Genomic DNA, 21,404 nt, shown 5'->3' with positions numbered 1-21,404 from the left:
TAACCAGATGAATGACTCGATGCGGAGTATAGGCATTAAAAGAGGCTTGGAAGCTAGAGAAGAAGGCACAGAGGAACAATGCAACTTCCATCAATCACTAGAGCCGAAAAATAAAAAATTAACCCTCAGAAGAACTTGGAGAGAGAGATGAGAAGCAAATAAACAAGATAATGATAGATCGGCTTAACAGACAGAAAGAGCTGTTAAATTCTCCTCATTGAATTTAATAATTATTGTTATTTATTTATTTTTATATATTGAAGGCAAAAATGTCACTAGCAACTACCAGCACGGATTGGACTCTACATTATAAGTTATGCTTCTTTTAAGCTAGTTTATTATTGAAAAGTACTGTAATAAAATGTTTTACAAAAGTTTTTTTTAAAAAATTGAATAGTGTTTATCATTTTTGTTAATAATTGTTTTTAGAAATATAAAACATTCATTTTAAAGGTGATTTTGTAAAATATAAGATTCAACGAGGCGATAAAAAAAATAATTCTCATTTAAAAGAAATTTGTCAAAAATCAAAAGCTAAAAATTTTTCAAAAATCAAAAGCTAAAAATTTTCACTTTGTGGCTTGTTTACCTTTTTTTAGTTTGAAATCATGGGGTTGAGAAGTGTTTTCAATTTCAATAGTAAACAAAATAACTAAAATCTGAGAATGATTTTTAATAGATGATTCCTAAAATCATTGTATCTACAATGTAAATATGATTGTTTCTTTTAACACCTATTGTGAGCTGAATCGTAAAGGATTTTGCAAAAGTTGGGTTTCGCCATAGTCTGGCTCCAGTTCTGTTTTGTGCCGCAATAAAAGAGATAGAAGATTTTCTTCCTTAACAAATCATCCGCAAATCCCACCTGAAAACCAAATTCTTTGACCTTTTTAAGTGTTACCCCCCACTTCTTCAACGTATCCAAGTCCAAATCGTAAAAGAGATGGAAGATTTTCCAGCTAAGAAATTGGACTTGGATACGTTGAAGAAGTGGGGGGCAACACTTAAAAAGGCCGAGGAAGTTGGTTTTCAGGTGGGATTTGCGGATGATTTGTTAAGAAAGAAAATCTTCCATCTCTTTTACTACAGCACAAAACAGAACTGGAGCCAGACTATGGCGAAACCCAACTTTTGCAAAATCTTTTACGATTCAGCTCGCAATAGGTTGAAGGTAGCTTGGAATTTCCCCCAACAAAGTTTCTTCAACTCTTCAGGTAAACCTTAGAAATCTTCTGGCTCCACTTGCTTGTTGCCTTGTACATAAACTTGGTTTTTCAAATCATTAAAAGTAGAGGTAGAGGTGGGGACCTTGCAGAACGACCATTACCAAGATCTGGAGAAAAATGAAACAATAAACAAAGAAAATCATAAATGATGAGAATGGTATGTATATGATTATACATATGTATTTGTTGAGATTTAATGTGATGTACTTAAAAAGACAAATTCATTACCAACACGTCTTCGACAAATTAATGGATCTAATAAATAATCATCGAATTTTTTTTACTGATTTCGCCCTTGAGAACAATACAAGTTGTTTACTTCAATATGAGAAGACATTATTGTATACCCGATCATTGAATAGCATATAAAGTTTTGATGCTCATAATATAATCAAGTTGGACAAAAAACCTTGTCTCTAGTAAAACAAATGGCGGAAATAACATTCAGAACCATGCTTGTGTTACGGATTCGTATTCGATACTTAGATCTAAAATCATATAACATAATTGTAAATGACTTTTTGCTAGGTCAAGTATTGTGATTGAGGAAAGAAATTGTAATTATAAATGAATAAAGCGATATAGTGACGATTTTAATAATCTAGTGACTTAAATGAAAACTTTCAAATAGTTCAATGATAATTTTATAACATTTTAAAGTTAAATAATTAAAAGACAGACTTAATAATAAAAAATGTTGTTACGTTAATTAATATGAATGATAAGAAATATGCATACCATATATATTATTAGCAGTGAAGATTGCTTCAAAGCTCCTTGCTTTGTTGAAGTCCTGAAAAGCCAAGCTTAAAAGCCAAGCCAAGCCAAGCTTAAGATTTTAAACGTGTTATAACTCCATACAATATGGAGTGACACCAGCAACCAATTCGAAGAATTTTCAGGAGGGAGGGTTCTCAGTTGGAAACCTTGAATTTACTGTAATGCAATGTTCATCATCGAATAATTCAAGGTTTCTAATTGAGAACTCCATCTTGAAAATTCATCGAATTGGTTGTTGGTGTCACTCCATGTTGTGTCAATAGAATGTTAGCAGTGTTCATCATCGAGGCATGGATCTGTGAAATTTAGATTAGATCACAAAAAAATACAAACAGTTTGCAGATTAACGGGAAATCAGCAAAACAAAACCATATCGGCTCAAGTAAAGAAATTATGCAAAATCAAAGCAAGATATGATATTGAATTGGTGAAGTCAACTGTACATTCTTCCATTGCAGTGAAGAAAAGAGAGCATGTATTGCAATATATTAAGCAAGATATGATATTAAGTTCAAGAATGACATGAGACATTATGCAAAATCAGATATGGAATTAGTGCATGCCAAGCAATGGCCAGTGCGACAGGATGTGGAAGAAATTAGGCAAGACTGCAAAGAAATAGCTAAAAAAATATGGTTTAAAAACACCTGGGCCGAAGCAAAGATTGCTCGAAGTAGCAAGCAAGTTGGAGATCAACGGGAAATCAGCAAAACAAAACCATATCAGCTCAAGTAAAGAAATTATGCAAAATCAAAGCAAGATATGGTATTGAATTAGTAAATTCAACTGTACATTCTTCCATTGCAGTGAGAAAAGAGAGAGCATATAATGCAATGTATTAAGCAAGATATGATATTAAGTTCAAGAATGATATGAGACATTAAGTTTAAGAAAAAGAAAAGAAAACTTTAAAGATACATGAACCCATATTGCTAAGTCTAAAAACACAACTATAGTGAAAAAGAAATTATGATTATAATGTGACTTAAAAATAATGTAGCAATATCAAATATGGCCTTCCAAATTCTTCTAAATGCATTAAAAAATTCAGAAAAATTGAACATGTATATGTTAGGCATAATTTTTTATATTTGATATTCAAGTAAAATAGTTAAACCTCTAAAAATAAATCTAGTGCATCAGAAAAGAAGAGAGAATTATTACAAGTAATAATTTTTTTTATGTACTGTCGATATATAAATTTAATGTACTATCAGTAAATAATAAATACATCATCATTACATTAAATAAAAAAATTAGTTCTCACTTGGGATCTCTTCCTCTTGATAGATGCGATTGATTGCTGGTGGCATACCATCATTCAGGAGGTTGTCAATGTCCTGTAAAACATCGGAGGATGGCGAGTTAACGAGTTAACGAAGCTCATCTTGGCACGGATCTAAGAAATTTTGGATCAGATCAAATCATTGAAACCAAAAAAACAGAAAAACGCAAACGATTTGCAGGTGAAAGGCATCAAAATCTTCTTACAAATCAGCAAAACAAAACCATATGGAATGATATTAACTCAAAGTAAAGAAATGATGCAGAATCAAAACACGATATGATACTGAATCAGTAAATTCAACCATACGTACTTCTAATGCAGTGAAGAAAAAAGAGAGAAGGGTCAGGTGTCGAAGAGTAAAACTGAAGAAACGAAGGAATTGAGATGGAATTTAAATAAGGCCAACTTCCATCACGGAAAGCTTTAGATTTTAACTACCTCTCTGTAATTTAAAAAAGCAATGTTGTTGACGGAGTGAACAATAGGAGGTGAGGGAATGAGTACCTGAGATATGGCGGAAATACGGAGTGGAGATCGACGAGGGTAATTTCGGAAAAGAAGAAATCTCCATGGATGTCTCACCTTCATCACCATTTTCTGATTTGGGATTCTTTCTGTTTTTGTTATTGGGTCCAAGATTAGGGTTTTTGCAAACAGAGAACAAATAGCGAAGGAAGACGGCGGAATACCAGGGTTTTAGGTTCGTACCGGGTAGTTTTTTTATTTATTTATGGTGTAATGTTAAATTTAGTCCCAATATTTATATTTTTTATCAATTTACACCTCATTCTATTTTTAAGCTAAATTTGGCCATAGCCTTTAAAATACAGTCCAATTTGATTATCAACCTTTCAAAACAAGTTAAATTGTTATTTTTTAAACAAAATACGAATTAAAACGATAAATTTTTAAACATGACAACTTACATGGCAACCTACATGTACTTTGCTGTTTTTTTTTAAATTTTTATGATTTTTCAATATATATTTTAAATTTTTAAATTTTTTTTAATTTTATAAATTTTAAATCATTTGTTGAGATGACATATAAATCAAACAGTACCATGTTAGCATTGAATCATACGTGTTTAAATTGGGAGAGAAACAACAACGTGTTTAAAAAGTCCTTTTACAATATGTGTTTTTTTTAACAACTTAACACATTAGTTTTTTTTTTGTTAGATAGATAGATTTTAGTATTTTGCCTTTGAATTTCGGGTTTAATTCTTTTTTATTCAGATCTTTATTTTTTATTTAATGTTGTTTTAATTTTTTTAAAATTTTAATTAATAATTAATTTTTTTAAATAATAAATTTGGGGAAAACAGCCTAAATCCCTAATTAACTTTTAAAAAGGGCTTTTCTTTCCTAATTTACCCGTAATATATATAAAGTGAATAACAATAGGGTAAACTTACTAATAATTACAAAATAGTCACTAAATCATTTGAATGTTTTCATTTAAGTCACTAAACTATTCAAAAGTTGTATTTAAGTTACTAGGATGTTAAATTTTTTTTAAAAGGTCAGCTAGCGAGCTTCAAGCGACGATTTGACGATTGGTATGACAAATTAGTACTCATAAACGAGTAGAAAAACAAAGAAGAAAACTATTTGAATTTTTGTTAACAGATTTGAAATTTTCAAAGTCATTTCAGAAAAACAAACTAAATTGTAAAAGAGAAAGGAAATGAGAGATTCTGGTTGGTACAATTGTTGATTTTAACATTCCAATGACTTAAATGATAACTTTCAAATAGTTCATTGACTATTTTGTAACTTTTTGGAGTTAAGTGACCAAAAGATTTATTTACTAATAGTTTAGTGACCTTTTGTGGAATTTGCCCATAATAATTATAACGTGAATTTATTTAAGAAACTTACGTTCTTTATCCGCCTGCTAATTCGATCCTTGTAAACCTTCGCCATTCCCGCCACGGTTTTCCCTTTCAAACGTTCTTGTTGCCGGGAAGTTGATGATTCACCGGTATAAATGGTTCCCGGACACCGGAGTTGTTTCTTCCTGACTTTTCCATTAGCTTCTTGTGAGTTACCGGGATCTAAATCCCGGTTTCTTTTTTTGCTTCCACTCGACATCGACGGGTTGAACTCTTCTAACAACAATGGTGGTACTTTCGCGACCTCGGATATCGGATCATAGAGATGATTGAAGATACTCAAATCTTCGTCATTCAAAAAACTGTAACCGTTCCTCATCTTGCACAGATCTGGGAAAATTTTAACTTGGATCAGAAGATATCGTTGAATAAAAAAACAATAAAATCGTAAATTCAGATATAAATTAAGAAGAAGCAAATCATTGAAGCAAAATTATGTGAAACAAAATCTTCTCAAGAAATCCAAGAAAATCAAAGCAAGAGATGATAATGAACACGTAAACTTAGTAGTAGTACTTACTGTTAGAGAAGAAGAGAGAAAGTGTCGGCTGCTTGCTGAAGATTACCCATTGGAGGGGGTCTAATTATATAAGAAGGCCAAGTGGGTCGTTCGATACTGAGTCTGCTTTTGTTTTTCCTTCAAATAAAGTGACAAAAAAAAGCTGGAAACAGGGAAGGAAAACGGCCCTACTCTCTTTGATCCAATGCATTATCTTTCCGTTGCTTGTTCCACTCTCTGGGGAATCATTTTTATTGTATTATTAGGTCCGGTATCGTTATTAAAAGGGTAAATTTTATTAGTAGTCACTCAATTGTTGATAAATTTTTTATTATTAGGTCCGGTATCGTTATTAAAAGGGTAAATTTTATTAGTAGTCACTCAATTGTTGATAAATTTTTTTTAGTCATCTAATTATGTAAAAGATACAAAATTATCATTTAACTATTCAATTTTTTCTTTTTTGATCACCAGCCGCTAATTTACTAACAGGAAGTTAACTTGGCAGCTCCTAAAATTGGTATAATAGAAACTTCAACTCTCAACATTTATACATTGTGTCTTTATTCTAAAAAAAATTAACCTTCAACATTTATATATTGCGTATTTTTTTTTGCAATTTTACTTTTCTTTGTGACATTGAGGGTTAACTTTAAAACAATGAGAAAATATGAAATTTATTATATTTGACTTTTTAGTGTTTTCATTTTTGATTTTTTTTTTACTTTTTAGGTGAAAGAGAGGTCACAAAGAAAAAAAAACTATAAAAAACACCAAATTGTATAATGTGTAAATGTTGGGGGTTAGATTTTTTAGAATCAAGACTAAATTGAAATAATGTATAAATATTTGAGATTAAAATTGCTATTAAGTCAATTTTAAAAGTTGTCACATCAACCTTCTGTTAACAATTTAATGACTAGTGACAAAAGAAAGAACAAAATCAAATAACTAAGTGATTGTTTTATAATTTTTCATAATTGAATAACAAAAAAAAATTATCAATAATTAAATCGAGGAAAAATTCATGCATGAAAAAGCTAATAAACTTTCTTTGGCACTGCGGTTTTCAAAATCTTCGCTAACAACTGTGTTTTTTTAAAGTTTTACTTTGCGACCCTAAAACTTAATCCAAAGGTTCACCATTAGTAAACTAGTCATTTCTATTAAAAATTTTATTTATTATTACTGTTAAAAATTGACATAGCTGACAGAATAATCAAATAGTAACTTGTGGCATGCCACATGAACCTCTTGCTGACATACAAAGACTAATTTTTAATAGTAGAAATAAATAGAATTTTTAATAGAAAGACCAATTTACTCTTTAATTTAACTTATGTGGACTAATTTGCCATTTTTAGTAGATTGGGCAAATGTAATCTGATTCCTATTACAAAGGCCTCTGTGATTCTTTTACCTTACTGTTAATTATTTCAATTAAAATGTTGTCAACAGTGTTTCCTAAAAACAATATTATGACAGAAAAGAATATTTAATCATGACAACTTGAATGGGTGTTTTTAAAAATAATCCTAATAAGTATTTTTAGAGTTATTTTTATTGTTACATAACATTATTAAGTGATTTTTTTCAATTTTAAAATTTCATACCAAATAATTTAATAGAATAATTTCAACGACGGTCACAGCTAGACCTGAATTTTTAAACTGATCATTTTTGTTGGAAATTTTATCCATTTCTAGTGTTAAAAGTTGGCATGGTTGACAAAATAACCAAACAATGACTCATGACCTGCCATGTGTACCTCATGTTGACATACATGAACTAATTTTTAACAGTAGAAATAAATAAAATTTTTAATGCAAGAATCACTTTACTTTTTAATCTAGCGTACAATGACTAATTTGTCTATTTTTAGTCACCCAACTATCTTAGATTTTTGGGTATTTTTATTTTCACGGTAGCCAACTAGTGACAAAAAAATTTAAATAGTTGGGTGATTATTTTCTAATTTTTTATAGTTATGTGACCAAAATTAAATTTATTAATAGTTGAGTGACATTAATGTAATTTACCCTTACTGTTTTTTGTTTCTAGTCCCGCCTCAATTTGCAATCTAATTTATTGTATTATTCTGTTTCCGGTATCCTCTCTTCAAAATGGAATCTTATGGCTGCAAGTTAGGTGATTATTTTGTAATTTTTCGTAGTTATATGACCAAAATTAAATTTATTAATAGTTAAGTGACATTAATTGAATTTACCCTTACTTTTTTATGTTTCTAGTCCCGCCTCTATTTGCAATCTAATTTATCGTATTATTATCTTTCCTGTATCCTCTCTTCAAAATGGAATCTTATGGCTGCAAGTTTGCATCCCGACACGTGAATCCGGAATGATGCTGACTAAAGTACAATTGATGAACTTTCTTTGCCATAGTGGATTCCAACTTCCCCGCTAACGGCTGTTTTTTTGCTTTTTTATAATGAATTTCTTCTTAAATGTGATTACAAATATTTGTATTTTTCGTATATTTAAAATTTAAAATTTAGATATTATATTTTTATTTTTAGAAATGTAAGTATTATTCGATAAATTGATAAAATAAGTATTGAATATAAATTATAAAATCTGTTTAATATTTTACTTAAAATTAATTATGAAATATTATTAAATTGTTTGATAAATATAAAATTTAAATCATCAAAAAATATATTCTATTTAAAATATATTTAAGTTCAACTGTTAATATTATTAAAAAAATTTTGAACGCAAAATAACCCGAATCAAACTACCTTGATTACCACCTCTATGCTGAACCAGAAACATCATCATGCAAAACTTGTAAAATCTCATCCGGGGTACATTGAAATGGTGAGATTCCGGGCTCTTGTATCTTGCCAACATCGCCATTGCGTCCGCAACGCGATTTCCCTCTTCGTAAGCACGCATAATGCATACCTCTCAGTCTCGATGAAGCAACTGCTATATAGACCAAACCAAGGTGTTAGATCTTGACATAACCCAAAGGTGAAGGACCCCAAACAATCATTTTTAGTTTTTTTCTCACCTTTTGCTTCCCATCTGATTACAGGAGCCCTGATTACTGTTACTAACTTCATGCCATTTTCGAATACATTACTCTTAAACACGTTAATTTTTTTTTGAGAGGAATAATAATTAAATTGTATATTTTTACGATAGTAAAAATATAATATTACAATTTAATTTCGTCCCCTAAATTTGTTTTCTAATTTTTCCCTTGAAAACAATACAAGTTGTTTACTTCATATGAGAAGACATTATTGTATACCTGATCATTGAATAGTATATAAAGTTTGGATGCTCATAATATAATCGAGTTGGACAAAGAAACTTGTCTCTAGTAAAACAAAGGGCATAAATAACATCCAGAACCATGCCTGTGCTACGGATTCTTATCCAATGCTTAGATCTAAAATCATATAACATAATTGTGAATGACTTTTTGCTAGGTCAAGTATTGTGATTGAGAAAAGAAATTGTAATTATAAAGTGATTTATAAATGAATAATATATCAACACATATTCAAATAAAAGTATTGGATATGATCATTCAATGTGTCAGAGTGTATCGAGCATGAATGTGTATCTGATGTTCAAACTCAAATTCAAATAATATAGCTGAAAATGATTACTAGGTAAAGAAAAAACTAAGCCAATTGCGTGGGGAAAGATGAAATAATTATAATTTGATTTATGAAAAAATACACCTACGGTCATTGAACTATTAATAAGTTTACATTTTAGAAGAAAATGGGAAGGAAATTAAACTTTTGATTGGTGTCGGCGGTGTAAACAGAGAAAGCGATATAGTGACCATTTTAACAATCTAGTGACTTAAATGAAAAATTTCAAATAGTACAATGACCAAAATATCTAATGTGGTACCAATATTTCTAGTGGAAATCATTGGCCAATGGTATACCAAAAGTTTCCTATTCCTGCTTGTGTGTGTGGATTGATAGCCTATATCAAAATTTGTTAGATTGTATTTTGGCCCTACTTAAAAAATAGGTAAATTAGTCCATAAAATAAATTGTTTTTTCTATTAAAAAATTTACTCATTTCTATTGTTAAAAGATGACATGACTAACAAAATAACTAAATAGTGACACGTGACATTTCATGTGTATCTCATGTTGACGTACGTGAACTAATTTTTAACAATAGAAATGAATGAAACTTTTAATAAAAGAACCAATTTACTCTTTCATCTAATATATAATGACAAGTTTAACCATTTTTTAGTCACCCAACTATTTTGGATTTTTTTTTGCTAAAGTAAGAAAAATTATATTAAATTTTTGGGTATTTTCATTTTTACGTTAGCCAACTGTCACAAAAAAAGAATAAATTGACTAGTTGAGTGATATTTTATAACTTTTCATACATAAGTGACCAAAAAAATAAATTTATTAATAATTGAAAGACCATTTTGTAACTTTTCATAATTGAACAACCAAAATTAAATTTACTAATCATTGGGTGACTATTAATAAAATTTACCCTTACTTTTAATAACTTCATAAATATGAAATAATTTAAAACAGTTATTTCATATAATTTTTAACTTAATGCTTTTAATATTAGTGATTTTTTAATTCTTACCTCTACATCTGCGTTTGAATTCAATCTCTCTGCATAGGTTGCCTTAATTTATCTAAACTCATCTAAACTGATAAGACTATTAACTATATTTAATAAATTGGAAAATTAAGTATTAAAAAATAACTAAAAAATAAGTAATAAATGAAGTACTCGTGTCTGTCACGTAGATAAGGGATATAACATTTAAGGATCTTTTAAATATATGGAAAAATTTAAAAAAAACTAAGTATACCATATTGGATACATAATTATTTTCGATACTCACACTCATATAATAAACTAGTTAAAATAACTAACACAGTTTCATATATATATATATATAGCACATGGTGATGAAATATATCAATGTCTCAAAAACCATATAATATAAATGATTGCAAAACACCAAGTCCAAGCAAAACACCCAAATATCCATATAGTTTTTTTTTTTAACCCAAAACCAAATAGTTTAAATAGAGAAAAGTAAATATTGAAATCCAAAGTGCATCAAATCAAATAAGTTTCGTGTATTTTGCTGCGAATGCAAAACACCCTTTGATTCTCAACAATGAGAGCTGAGCCACCTTTGATTTCTCCAACCTCCTTTTTTTAGCCTCCTCCAAGAATCTGTGTGTTAGCAAAGAAGGCAAGCAAATTCTTCCTTAACAAATCATCAGCAAATTCTACCTGAAAACCAACTTCCTTGGCCTCTTTAAGTGTTGCCCCCCACTTCTTTAACATATCCAAGTCCAATTTCTCAGGTGGAAAATCTTCCATCTCTTTTACTGCAGCACAAGATAGAACTAGAGCCGTAGTATGGCAAAACTCAACTTTTGTAAAATCCTTAACGATTCGGCTCGCAATAGGTTGAAGGTAGCTTGGAATTTCCCCCCAATGAAGTTTCTTCAACTCTTCTGGTAAACCTTGGAAATTTTCTGGCCTCACTTGCTTGTTGCCTTGGACATAAACTTGGTTTTCCAAATCATTAAAAGCAGAGGATAGAGGTGAGGACATTGCAAAACAACCATTACCAAGATCTGAAGAAAACTGAAACAATAAACATAGAAAACCATAAATTATGAGAATGATGTATAATATTATACATATGTATTTGTTGAGATTTAATGTGATACTTAAAAAGACAAATTCATTACCAATACGTATTCAACAAATTCATGGATCTAATAAATAATCATAGATGATGGATATTGCAAGATGATTATGTTGATTAATGAAATAAGTATTATTAATAAGTAAAAATATTAATGAACAAGGTTTCTTGATGATCAAGTAATAGCCTTATAACTAGAATAAAAGTTTCTGAGACCTAAACAATGTTCCCAAATTTTTTTGGTTGGATGTTCTCAAATACTACTTAGGTCAGCTAATGTACATATCATACCTTTTTCTTTACTGCCTCAATGAATCGACCATCGAAATATAAACCTAAATTATTCACGATGTGATCCTGAAATTTAATTAAAAAGATGTAAGAGCATGTTCAAAAATGACACGAGACATCAAGATAAAGAAAAAGAAAAGAAAACTTATAAAAGATAAAAATACGTGAATCCATATCCAATGTATTATTGCTAAGTCTAAAAATACAACTATAGTGAAAAAGAAATTATGATTATAATGTGACTTATAAATAATGTAGCAATACATAGAGGTAGCAAATATGGCCATCCAAATTCTTCTAAGTGCATCAATTTTTTTATATATTTGATATATGTTAATGACATCGAAAAAATTGTTGAAATATCATTAAATAATTAGAAAAAAGGATCTTAGATGATGTGATGAGAAGGATCCATAAATTAGTTTCTCCCTTTAATGCATAAATTTCATGCAGCATCAATAAATAATAACATGACACCGTCAATATTAAATTAAATAAAACTATATACATACCATATTAGTGGAAGGGTTCCCAGAGTCCTGAAAAACCAAATTAAAAAGTTAGAGTGGAGACTTAGATTGAGTAATTAAATTTGTAAAAATTTAACATACCTCACGTGCTTTTTGTGTTATCTCCAACTTGCTTGCTACTTCGAGCAATTTTTGTTTCGCCCCAGGTGTTTTTAAACCATATTTTTTAGCTATTCCTTTCCAGTCTTGCCTAATTTCTTCCACATCCTGTCGCGCTGGCCATTGCTTGGTGTGCACTAATTCCATATCTGACTTTTTGTCCTTCCTTTCCCAAAATATACAAACAAAATAGGTGTTAAAAGAAACAAGCATAGTTACATTGTAGATACAATGATTTTTTGAATCATCTATTGTGGACTCTGAAAGTAAAAATCATTCTCAGATTTTAGTTATTTTATTTATTATTGAAGTTGAAAAACACTTCTCAACCCCAACCATGATTTCAAACTAAAAAAAAGGGTAAACAAGTCACAAAGTGAAAATTTTTAGCTTTTGATTTTTGAAAAATATCTTTTAAATGAAACTATTTTTTTTTATCTCCTCGTTGAATCTTATATTTTACAAAATCAACTTTAAAATAAATGTTTTATATTTCTAAAAACAATTTTTAACAAAAATGATAAACACTATTCAAATTTTTTAAAAACACTTTTGTAAAATATTTTATCACAATACTTTTCAATAAGAAACTAGCTTAAAAGAAGCATAACTTATAATGCAGAGTCCAATCCGTGCTCGTAGTTGCTAGTGGCATTTTTGCCTTCAATATATAAAAATAAATAAATAAAAATAAGTATTAAATTCAATGAGGAGAATTTACTAGCTCTATCTGTCTGTTAAGCCGATCCGTCATTATCTTGTTTATTTGCTTCTCATCTCTCTCTCCAAGCTGTTCAAGGGTTAATTTTTTATTTTTCGGCTCTAGTGATTGATGGAAGTTGCATTGTTCCTCTGTGCCCTTTCCTCTAGCTTCCAAGCTTCTTTTAATGCCTATACTCTGCATCGAGTCATTCATTTGGTTACAATTAAGCAACCCTTCGCTCTCTTGATTCGAGTAGTTCACTTGTCCTTCGGAGATAACTTCATGGGATGTGCTAGCGATGCTCATCTTGGCACGAATCTAAAAAATTTAGATTAAAGCAAATCATTGAAACGAAAAGAACAGAAACACATAAACGATTTGCAGGTTAGTGGCTTCAAAATCATCATTCAAATCAGCAAAACAGAACCATATGGAAGGATATTGATTCAAGGTAAATAAATTATGCAAAATCAAAACAAGATATTATACTAAATCAGTGAATTTAACCATACGTACTTCTACTGCAGTGAAGAAAAGAGAGAGAAGGGTCAGGTGTCGAAGAGTAAAACTGAAGAAACGAAGGAATTGAGATGGAATTTAAAATAAGGCCAACTTCCATCACGGAAAGCTTTAGATTTTAACTACCTCTCTGTAAATTTGAAACAAGAAGATTCATGGAAAATTAGCAAAGAAACTTAACATATGTATTAGTTGAGATTTAATGTGATGTGATTACTAACACGTACTCAACAAATTCATGGGTCTAATAAATAATCATAGATGATGGATATTGCAAGATGATTATGTTCGTTAATGAAATAGGTATTATTAATAAGTAAAAATCTTAATGAAAAATGTTTCTTGGTGGACAAGTAATAGTCTTATAAATAGACTATATAGGGTTTAGCTTATAAAATTAAGTAGCCGAAGGAAAATGCATGACATTCTTATGGGATCTTTTGTGAGGATGGTTTGTAGTTTTATCCGTGCAACGTAAGCTAGTGAGGTCAAACAATGTTATATAATGTCTGTAATGAGTATATCTATTTTTTTTATTTTTAGTTTGTGGTGATAACGTTTCAACCATTAATCCCTGCAACTAATATCAAAACTATGGTTCAAGACTCAACATAGTGAAATCATGAGTCATTTCGTGAGAATTTGTTCTTGCAAATTTGGGTTGTGGTATATGTTTGTAACAAGGTGGAGAATTCAATTTATTTGGCACTTCTTCAACAATGTTTTTAGATTGAAGGACAAAAATTTTGCATAACAAAACAACAGTGTAATAGCAGTAAACAGCAGGAAGAAAAAATTTAACCGGAAAGATGCACGAAGAGAAGGTTCAAGAATGACATGAGACGAAAAGAATAGAAAAACACAACTGCATCAAAATCTTCTTTCCAATCAGCAAAACAAAAAAAATTCTAGTGCATCAGAGAAGAGAATTATTATAAGTAATATTCTTTTATGTATCATCGATATATAAATTTTATGCATTATCAGTAAATAATAACATGACACATATCATTAAATTAAACAAAAAAGTATGCATACCATACGAGGCTTAAGGTTTCCAACTGAGAACCCTCCCTCTAGAAAATTCATCGAATTGGTTGCTGGTGTCACTCCATGTTGTGTCAATAGCATGTTAGAAGTGTTCATCATCGAGGCATTATGGGTCTGTGAAATTTAGATTAGATCACAAAAAAACACAAACGGTTTGCAGATGAACGGGAAATCAGCAAAACAAAACCATATCGGCTTAAGTAAAGAAATTATGCAAAATCAAAGCAAGATATGATATTGAATTAGTAAAGTCAACTGTACATTCTTCCATTGCAGTGAAGAAAAGAGAGAGCGTGTAATGCAATGTTTTAAGCAAGATATAATATTGAATTAGTAAATTCAAGATTTTGATCAACAATATTAAGGCCCGGATATGCCGAAGAAAAACCATAAATTATGAGAATGTTATTTATATATCTGATTACCATAAGCATCAGTAAATAATAATATGACACATCATCATTAAATTAAACAAAAAATAATGCATACCAAAGTATCATGGTTCCCAGCTCTTGTTAAGGTCTGAAAATCCAAATTAAAAAGTTAAAGTTAGATTGGAGACTTAAATTGAGTAATTAAATTTGTAAAAATTTAACCTCTACCTCTTGAAAGTTCGTGTCTCCACTATAAGTGAATCCCCCATGTTGTCTCAAGTCTCCAAGCTCTTCATTGAAATCTTTAAGGACTGACCTGTTAGCGATGCTCTTCTTGGCACGGATATGTGAAATTTAGATTAAATCAAATCATTGAAATGAAAAGAACAGAAAAACATAATGGCATCAAAATCTTCTTTCAAATCAGCAAAACAAAAACATATGAAACGATAATGACTTAAATAAAGAAATTATGCAAAATCAAAGCAAGATATGATATTAAATTAGTAACGTCAACTGTACGTTCTTCTACTACAGTGAAGAAAAGAGAGAGCATGTAATGCAATGTATTAAACAAGATATGATATTGAATTAGTAAATTTAATATTTTGATCAACAATATGAAGCCCTGGATATGCGGAAGAAAAACCATAAATTATGATAATAGCATTTATATATATGATTACCATAAAGCATCCTTAAATAATAACATGACACATTATCATTAAATTAAACAAAAAATTATGCATACCAAAGTATCATGGTTCCCAGCTCTTGTTGAGGTCTGAAAATCCAAATTAAAAAGTTAAAGTTAGATTGGAGACTTAAATTGAGTAATTAAATTTGTAAAAAATTAACCTCTACCTCTTGAAAGTTCGTGTCTCCACTATAAGTGAATCCCCCATGTTGTCTCAAGTCTCCAATCTCTTCATTGAAATCTTTAAGGACTGACCTGTTAACGATGCTCTTCTTGGCACGAATATGTAAAATTTAGATCAAATCAAATCATTGAAACGAAAAGAACAGAAAAACACAACTGCATCAAAATCTTCTTTTCAATCAACAAAACAAAAAAAAAATTTAGTGCATCAGAAAAGAGAATTATTATAGTAATATTCTTTTATGTATCATCGATATATAAATTTCATGCATTATCAGTAAATAATAACATGACACATATCATTAAATTAAACAAAAAAGTATGCATACCATCATACGAGACTCAGGGTTTCCAATTGAGAACTCTCCCTCCGGAAAATTCATCGAATTAGTTGCTGGTGTCACTCCATGTGTCAATAGCATATTAGCAGTGTTCATCATCGAGGCATGGATCTGTGAAATTTAGATTAGATCACAAAAAAAATACAAACAGTTTGCAGTTCAACGGAAAATCAACAAAACAAAACCATATCGGCTCAAGTAAAGAAATTATGTAAAATCAAAGCAAGATATGATATTGAATTAGTAAAGTCAACTGTACATTCTTCCATTGCAGTGAAGAAAAGAGAGCATATAATGCAATGTATTAAACAAGATATGATATTAAGTTCAAGAATGACATGAGACATTAAGTTTAAGGAAAAGAAAAGAAAACTTTAAAGATACATGAACCCATATTGCTAAGTCTAAAAACACAACTATAGTGAAAAAGAAATTATGATTATAATGTGAATTAAAAATAATGTAGCAATATTAAATATGACCTTCCAAATTCTTCTAAATGCATTAAAAAATTCAGAAAAATTGAACATGTATATGTTAGGCATAAATTTTTATATTTGATATTCAAGTAAAATAGTTAAACGTCTAAAAATAAATCTAGTGCATCAGAAAATAAAAGAGAATTATTACAATTAATAATTTTTTAATGTACTGATTTATAAATTTCATGCACTATCAATAAATAATAAATACATCATCATTAAATTAAATAAAAAAATTACGCATACCATATTAGGATCAGGGTTGGTTGCACTCGGCGTCAAGTAGTTCTCACTTGGGATCTCTTCCTCTTCAAAGGTGCTATTGATTGCTGGTGGCATACTATCATTCAGGACGTTGTCAACGAAATGTGAAACATCGGAGGATGGCGAGTTAACGAAGCTCATCTTGGCACAGATCTAAGAAATTTAGATTAGATCAAATCATTGAAACCAAAAAAACAGAAAAACACAAACGATTTGCAGGTTAAAGGCATCAAAATCTTCTTACAAATCAGCAAAATAAAACCATATGGAATGATATTAACTCAAAGTAAAGAAATGATGCAAAATGAAAGCAAGACATGATATTGGATAAGGAAATTCAACAGTAAGCACTTCTACCCGTGAAGAGAAGAGAGAGCAGGTCGGGTGTGAGAGAGTAAACCGAAGAAACTAAGAAAGTTTTCAATGAGATGGGATTAAAAATAAGCCTAATTTCCATCACGAAAGCTCGAGATTTTAACTTCCTCTATTAAAATTGTCGCAAGAAGATTACTGGAAAATTAGCAGGGGCAAATATGGAGCCATATGCTTCAACGAAAACGCGTGCGCAGTGTGGTTAGGTAAATAAGGTTTGACTGTATTTTTAAAATGGTCGGTATTTAGTGGTTTGGATTAGAAAAGAAGAAGTTTTTTTTACCACTTTATTTTTTTAATTTTTTTTCTTTTTGTAAGGTCATTTCAATTTTCTTAGCACGACTATTTTAGTTCATTTCGACAGTAATGGATAAAAACAAATACTATTGTTAAAGTTGAATATGATCGCGCCCATCGCGAGAAAGTTATGTTGAAGTTGAATATGCTCGCGCCCATCGCGAGAAGCCATTGTAATATGCGCGCGCGTGAAAATATAAAAGTCCATGGTGGGACCGTTTCTCAGCTACCGACGTTATTTTTATTAGATTGTATTGTTTGGTGGTCTCTACAACCCTGAAGTTTCATCTCCTTCGATTCACTATTTCACTTTCTTCCTCTTGCAATAATCAAACAATTTTTGCCTTGATTTCAGTTTGAACCATCAATGGAGGAAGACGCGATCAATTTCATCATAGGCAGAATGATCTCCGATATTCGCCTTGAAATTGAACTGTTGTTGAATATTAAAAGTGACCTCGACCACCTCAGAAACACAATGTCTGCAATGGAAGCTGTGCTTCGAGGCGCCGGAGAGCGATCTGCGACCAGCAATTTCACAGTTCGGCTTAAAAATCCGGAGGATGAAGAGCAACCCGTGACCGACTATTCTTTCCAACGATGGCTTAAAGTGAAAAAAAATTTAGAAATCATGCCCATTGATTCGTCAAGAACAGCTTTTCCAGAAGTTCGTCGGAGTAGGATGAAGATGATGGAAAAGGTACGTCTCAAATCAGTTTACTTTCAATCTCAAAATCGGTTGTCAAATTAAGATCATTAAATTCTATTCAAAATCTCGAAATAAAGATAAGCTTTCTCTAACCAACGAATTCCTTTGTTTCTTATGCTTAACTCTTCGGCGGCGGCGTTCTTTTCTCTGTCTTCTCTTCACCGATATCGATACTTGAAACTTGTAAGTACTCCTAATTCTACTAATTCCCTATCGTGTCCTTCTTCATAATTTTTCTGTTGTTCTGAATTGGGAAATCTGAGTTAAATTTCTCAGATCCGTACGAGAAGATGGGTTATGGCATGGCAAAACCGGAGCATCAGTCTATGTCGAATGGAAGCAAGAAAAGATTTATGAATTTTGTTTACGATGACTTCTTGAGACTAGAAGCAGAACGAAAAAAGAAACAGAGGGATATCCGGAACTGGAGACAAAAAAGAGCGAAATTTTACGATGATCCAACTGAAAGAGGGATAAATAACGTAAGTCTCTTAATCAAACTTACTAATTCATATTCAATTTGTTTTAATAAATCTGCAAAGTAGGGCTGTAAATGATTAATATTCATTTGTTTGTGTTGAGTTCATTTCATAAACTGAGCCTCAAAATCTGGATTTTTTTTCCAAAATGGTTCCTGTCTAGTGTCTAGTCCAAAAATCCTTGGAAATGGTAATATCTTTTTAACAGTTGGTCCAAAAATCCTTGCATTGACAATGCTGTAGATTGTCTCTTAATACCTGTTTTGTGTGAAAAGAATGGTAAGATAACAAATTGGAGATGCAAGTGGCAACGCGTGGTGGAGATGCTGCTGAGCGTGCCGAAAGCCACTAACGTCGGGAAAACGAAAGCTTCTCAACAAGTTCTCTGCCATCGCAACCAAATGAAAATGCAATGGCCAATACAATCTGATCCCCTAGTGATTATCCATGTGATCCAAGAAACTGACCTCAACTGCAACGATGCTGTATTAGCAGAAGCTAAGGCGGAGCGGCGACTTGATCGACAACGATCAGAGGTACGTAAATCATTAGAATTTATTTACTAAGTTTAATTTCATGATCTAAATCTCTAATTTAATTTTTTTAAAACTTGATCCACAGCTATCAGAGGTACCTAAACTATTAGGAATTTATTTACTAAGTTTAATTTCATGATCTAAATCTCTAATTTAGTTTTTTTTAACTTGATTTTTCAGAACTTGTATGGAAAAGCAGGTTTAATTTCATGATCTAAATCTTTAATTTAATTTTTTTAACTTAATTTTTCAGGACTTTAAAGAAAAAGCAAGGCAACTTAGTTATCCAAAGGTAATATCCTCACTAATAAGGCTTTGTATAGCATTATTTCTTAGAAGTGTTTTTGGGTTGAAGCCAGAAGTAATGCTAAACAATTTTTGGGTTAAAAAGCATTTCTGACTCCTAACTTCTTAAATCTTAAACCTTAAATCTTAAACTAAACTTTTCAAAAGTACTTGTCAAAAATCACTTTTTCATAGCCTAACTTCTCCTTCTCATGTTTCTTTTATCTCTTTCAAATACATAACCACACGTCAAATCTCAATTGAGTTTTATGTAGTCATGTATAGAGGTGTAATCGAGCCGAGCTGAGCTCGATTCAAAATTCGGAACTTGATACTTGACTAGAGATATAATTGAGCTACTCGAGTTTGAAATCGGCTCAATAAGTAAGTTTAAAATTAATAACATATTAAGAGAAATAATGTAATTTAATAATATGAAAATATGAAAAAGCTTGAAATGGTTTACGAACCGTTCGAGTAAAGTATTACTAACCTTAAATTCGGCTCGATATTAATAGTTCAAGCTGCTGAGTTTAAACTCAGGTCAACAACTATCAAATCGAATTCGAATTCTTTTCAAGTTAAATTCGAGTAGCTTGTGAGCAACAATATCTCATTTACATACTAATGTACACAACATTCTCACAATTCAAAATCCATGTTTCCAGAGTTCAAGCACAGAATTTATTTCATTGCTCTGAATTTATTACTTGTTTTTGATGTTTGTTTGTTCTAGATTTTTTTCCCACCTCCATGCAAGGTAAAAGTTACTGCAACTGATGATAAAACTCGTGAAGGAGTACAATCTAAATTCTGTGATTTGGAGAACCAAATTTATGACAAAGGCGACTACAGAGTGGGATGCAAAGATTTTCCAGGCTTGGAACAGGAATTAAAGAAAACGAGTTGGGGGAAAATTCCAGACTACCTCGAATCTATTGCAATCCAAATCGAAAAAGATCGTGGAAAAACTACTGATATTTTTCATATCCCCACTCAAGTTCTGCTCTGCGCTGCTATCAGAGAGATGAAAGATTTTTCGGTTGGGGATTTGGATTTGGGTACCTTGAAAAAGTGGAGCGCGACACTTAATTACGCTAAGAAATATGGTTTTCAAGTGGGATTTGCTGATAATCTGTTGAAGAAGAATTTGCTTGCCTATTTTGCAATTCAATGTCTGCCCAAATCGATAAAAATATAGCTTCCCAAGAGCAAATGGTTGTTTTGTTGTTGCTGGCTTGCTGCAGTCTACAAAAATATTGGCTTTAACGATATCTACATTTACTTTTCTGTATGTGTGAAGTTTATCTTATTTGAGATTAATGCTTTGTTAAACTGAGAAATTATGTATCAAAAAAATTAAGAGTTGAATTTAAGTTTTAAATTTTATTTGATATATTAATAAAAATTAAATACTGTATAAGATTAAATTCGTCGATTTCGTAAGAAATTAATTTAATCTATGCTTGATTATGAGTTCTAAGCTCAAATTTGAGTTTGAATTAAAATATTCAATATCAAAATTAATGTAAAAGTATTTTTTAATAAAAATGGTAAAAATTATTATAATTTTCACAAAATTTAAATCATTTTTCAATAATTATTTAATGATATTCACAATTTTTACGACTTTTAAATACTTTAAAATATTATTTATATTTTAATAAAATTGAAAAAAAATTAAATAGTTTTTACAAGGTTTTTTTTTTTTACCATGATAGCTTCTTTTTACTTCTAATTCCTGAACAGGAGAAATTATTAAATTACATTTATGTATTTTAATGGTAATTTTATTTTTTA

General features: G+C 30.4%; 3 protein-coding genes across 14 annotated transcripts; 1 reads left to right on the top strand and 2 right to left on the bottom strand.

Moving 5' to 3' along the window:
- Positions 1–649: 649 nt before the first annotated feature.
- Positions 650–5,924, bottom strand: LOC121223550 (uncharacterized). 5 transcript variants are annotated; one of them, XR_005920881.1, is made up of 6 exons: positions 5,712–5,924; positions 5,178–5,521; positions 3,799–3,908; positions 3,274–3,346; positions 1,965–2,302; positions 650–1,333 (listed from the first exon to the last, which is right to left on the bottom strand). XR_005920881.1 is itself a non-coding variant. In XM_041105270.1 (5 exons), the coding sequence occupies exons 2-5, from the start codon at positions 5,508–5,510 to the stop codon at positions 1,283–1,285; spliced, it is 525 nt and encodes a 174-aa protein (XP_040961204.1). In that variant the 5' UTR covers positions 5,511–5,521; positions 5,712–5,924; the 3' UTR covers positions 650–1,282. The 5 variants fall into 5 exon arrangements, 1 of the variants encoding a protein (XP_040961204.1); XR_005920882.1 differs by having other exon boundaries at positions 1,965–2,032; XR_005920880.1 differs by having other exon boundaries at positions 1,965–3,346.
- A 4,725-nt stretch (positions 5,925–10,649) lies between these two features.
- Positions 10,650–17,548, bottom strand: LOC107940442 (uncharacterized). Of its 7 annotated transcripts, none has more exons than XM_016873860.2 (13): positions 17,284–17,547; positions 16,909–17,079; positions 16,169–16,291; positions 15,824–15,928; positions 15,711–15,743; positions 15,188–15,292; positions 15,075–15,107; positions 14,574–14,699; positions 13,035–13,334; positions 12,296–12,475; positions 12,197–12,223; positions 11,685–11,750; positions 10,650–11,329 (listed from the first exon to the last, which is right to left on the bottom strand). In XM_016873860.2, exons 2-13 carry the CDS (start codon positions 17,065–17,067, stop codon positions 10,892–10,894), a joined length of 1,695 nt encoding a protein of 564 aa, XP_016729349.2. In that variant the 5' UTR covers positions 17,068–17,079; positions 17,284–17,547; the 3' UTR covers positions 10,650–10,891. The 7 variants fall into 7 exon arrangements, with proteins under 7 accessions (XP_016729349.2, XP_016729350.2, XP_016729351.2 ...); XM_016873861.2 differs by having other exon boundaries at positions 15,188–15,289; positions 17,284–17,546; XM_016873862.2 differs by having other exon boundaries at positions 15,824–15,925; positions 17,284–17,545.
- Positions 17,549–17,824: 276 nt separating this feature from the next.
- LOC107940444 (uncharacterized) lies at positions 17,825–20,980 on the top strand. 2 transcript variants are annotated; one of them, XM_016873865.2, is made up of 5 exons: positions 17,825–18,295; positions 18,595–18,786; positions 19,059–19,319; positions 19,573–19,611; positions 20,341–20,980. In XM_016873865.2, the coding sequence occupies exons 1-5, from the start codon at positions 17,963–17,965 to the stop codon at positions 20,803–20,805; spliced, it is 1,290 nt and encodes a 429-aa protein (XP_016729354.1). In that variant the 5' UTR covers positions 17,825–17,962; the 3' UTR covers positions 20,806–20,980. The 2 variants fall into 2 exon arrangements, with proteins under 2 accessions (XP_016729354.1, XP_016729355.1); XM_016873866.2 differs by lacking the exon at positions 19,573–19,611 and having other exon boundaries at positions 17,829–18,295.
- The last annotated feature ends 424 nt before the right edge of the window (positions 20,981–21,404 follow it).

This window comes from Gossypium hirsutum, chromosome D11 (genome assembly GCF_007990345.1).
Source record: "Gossypium hirsutum isolate 1008001.06 chromosome D11, Gossypium_hirsutum_v2.1, whole genome shotgun sequence".
NCBI classification, from domain to species: domain Eukaryota; kingdom Viridiplantae; phylum Streptophyta; class Magnoliopsida; order Malvales; family Malvaceae; genus Gossypium; species Gossypium hirsutum.
The sequence above is the reverse complement of the archived record's forward strand: the minus strand, read 5'-3'. Positions and strand labels throughout refer to the sequence as shown.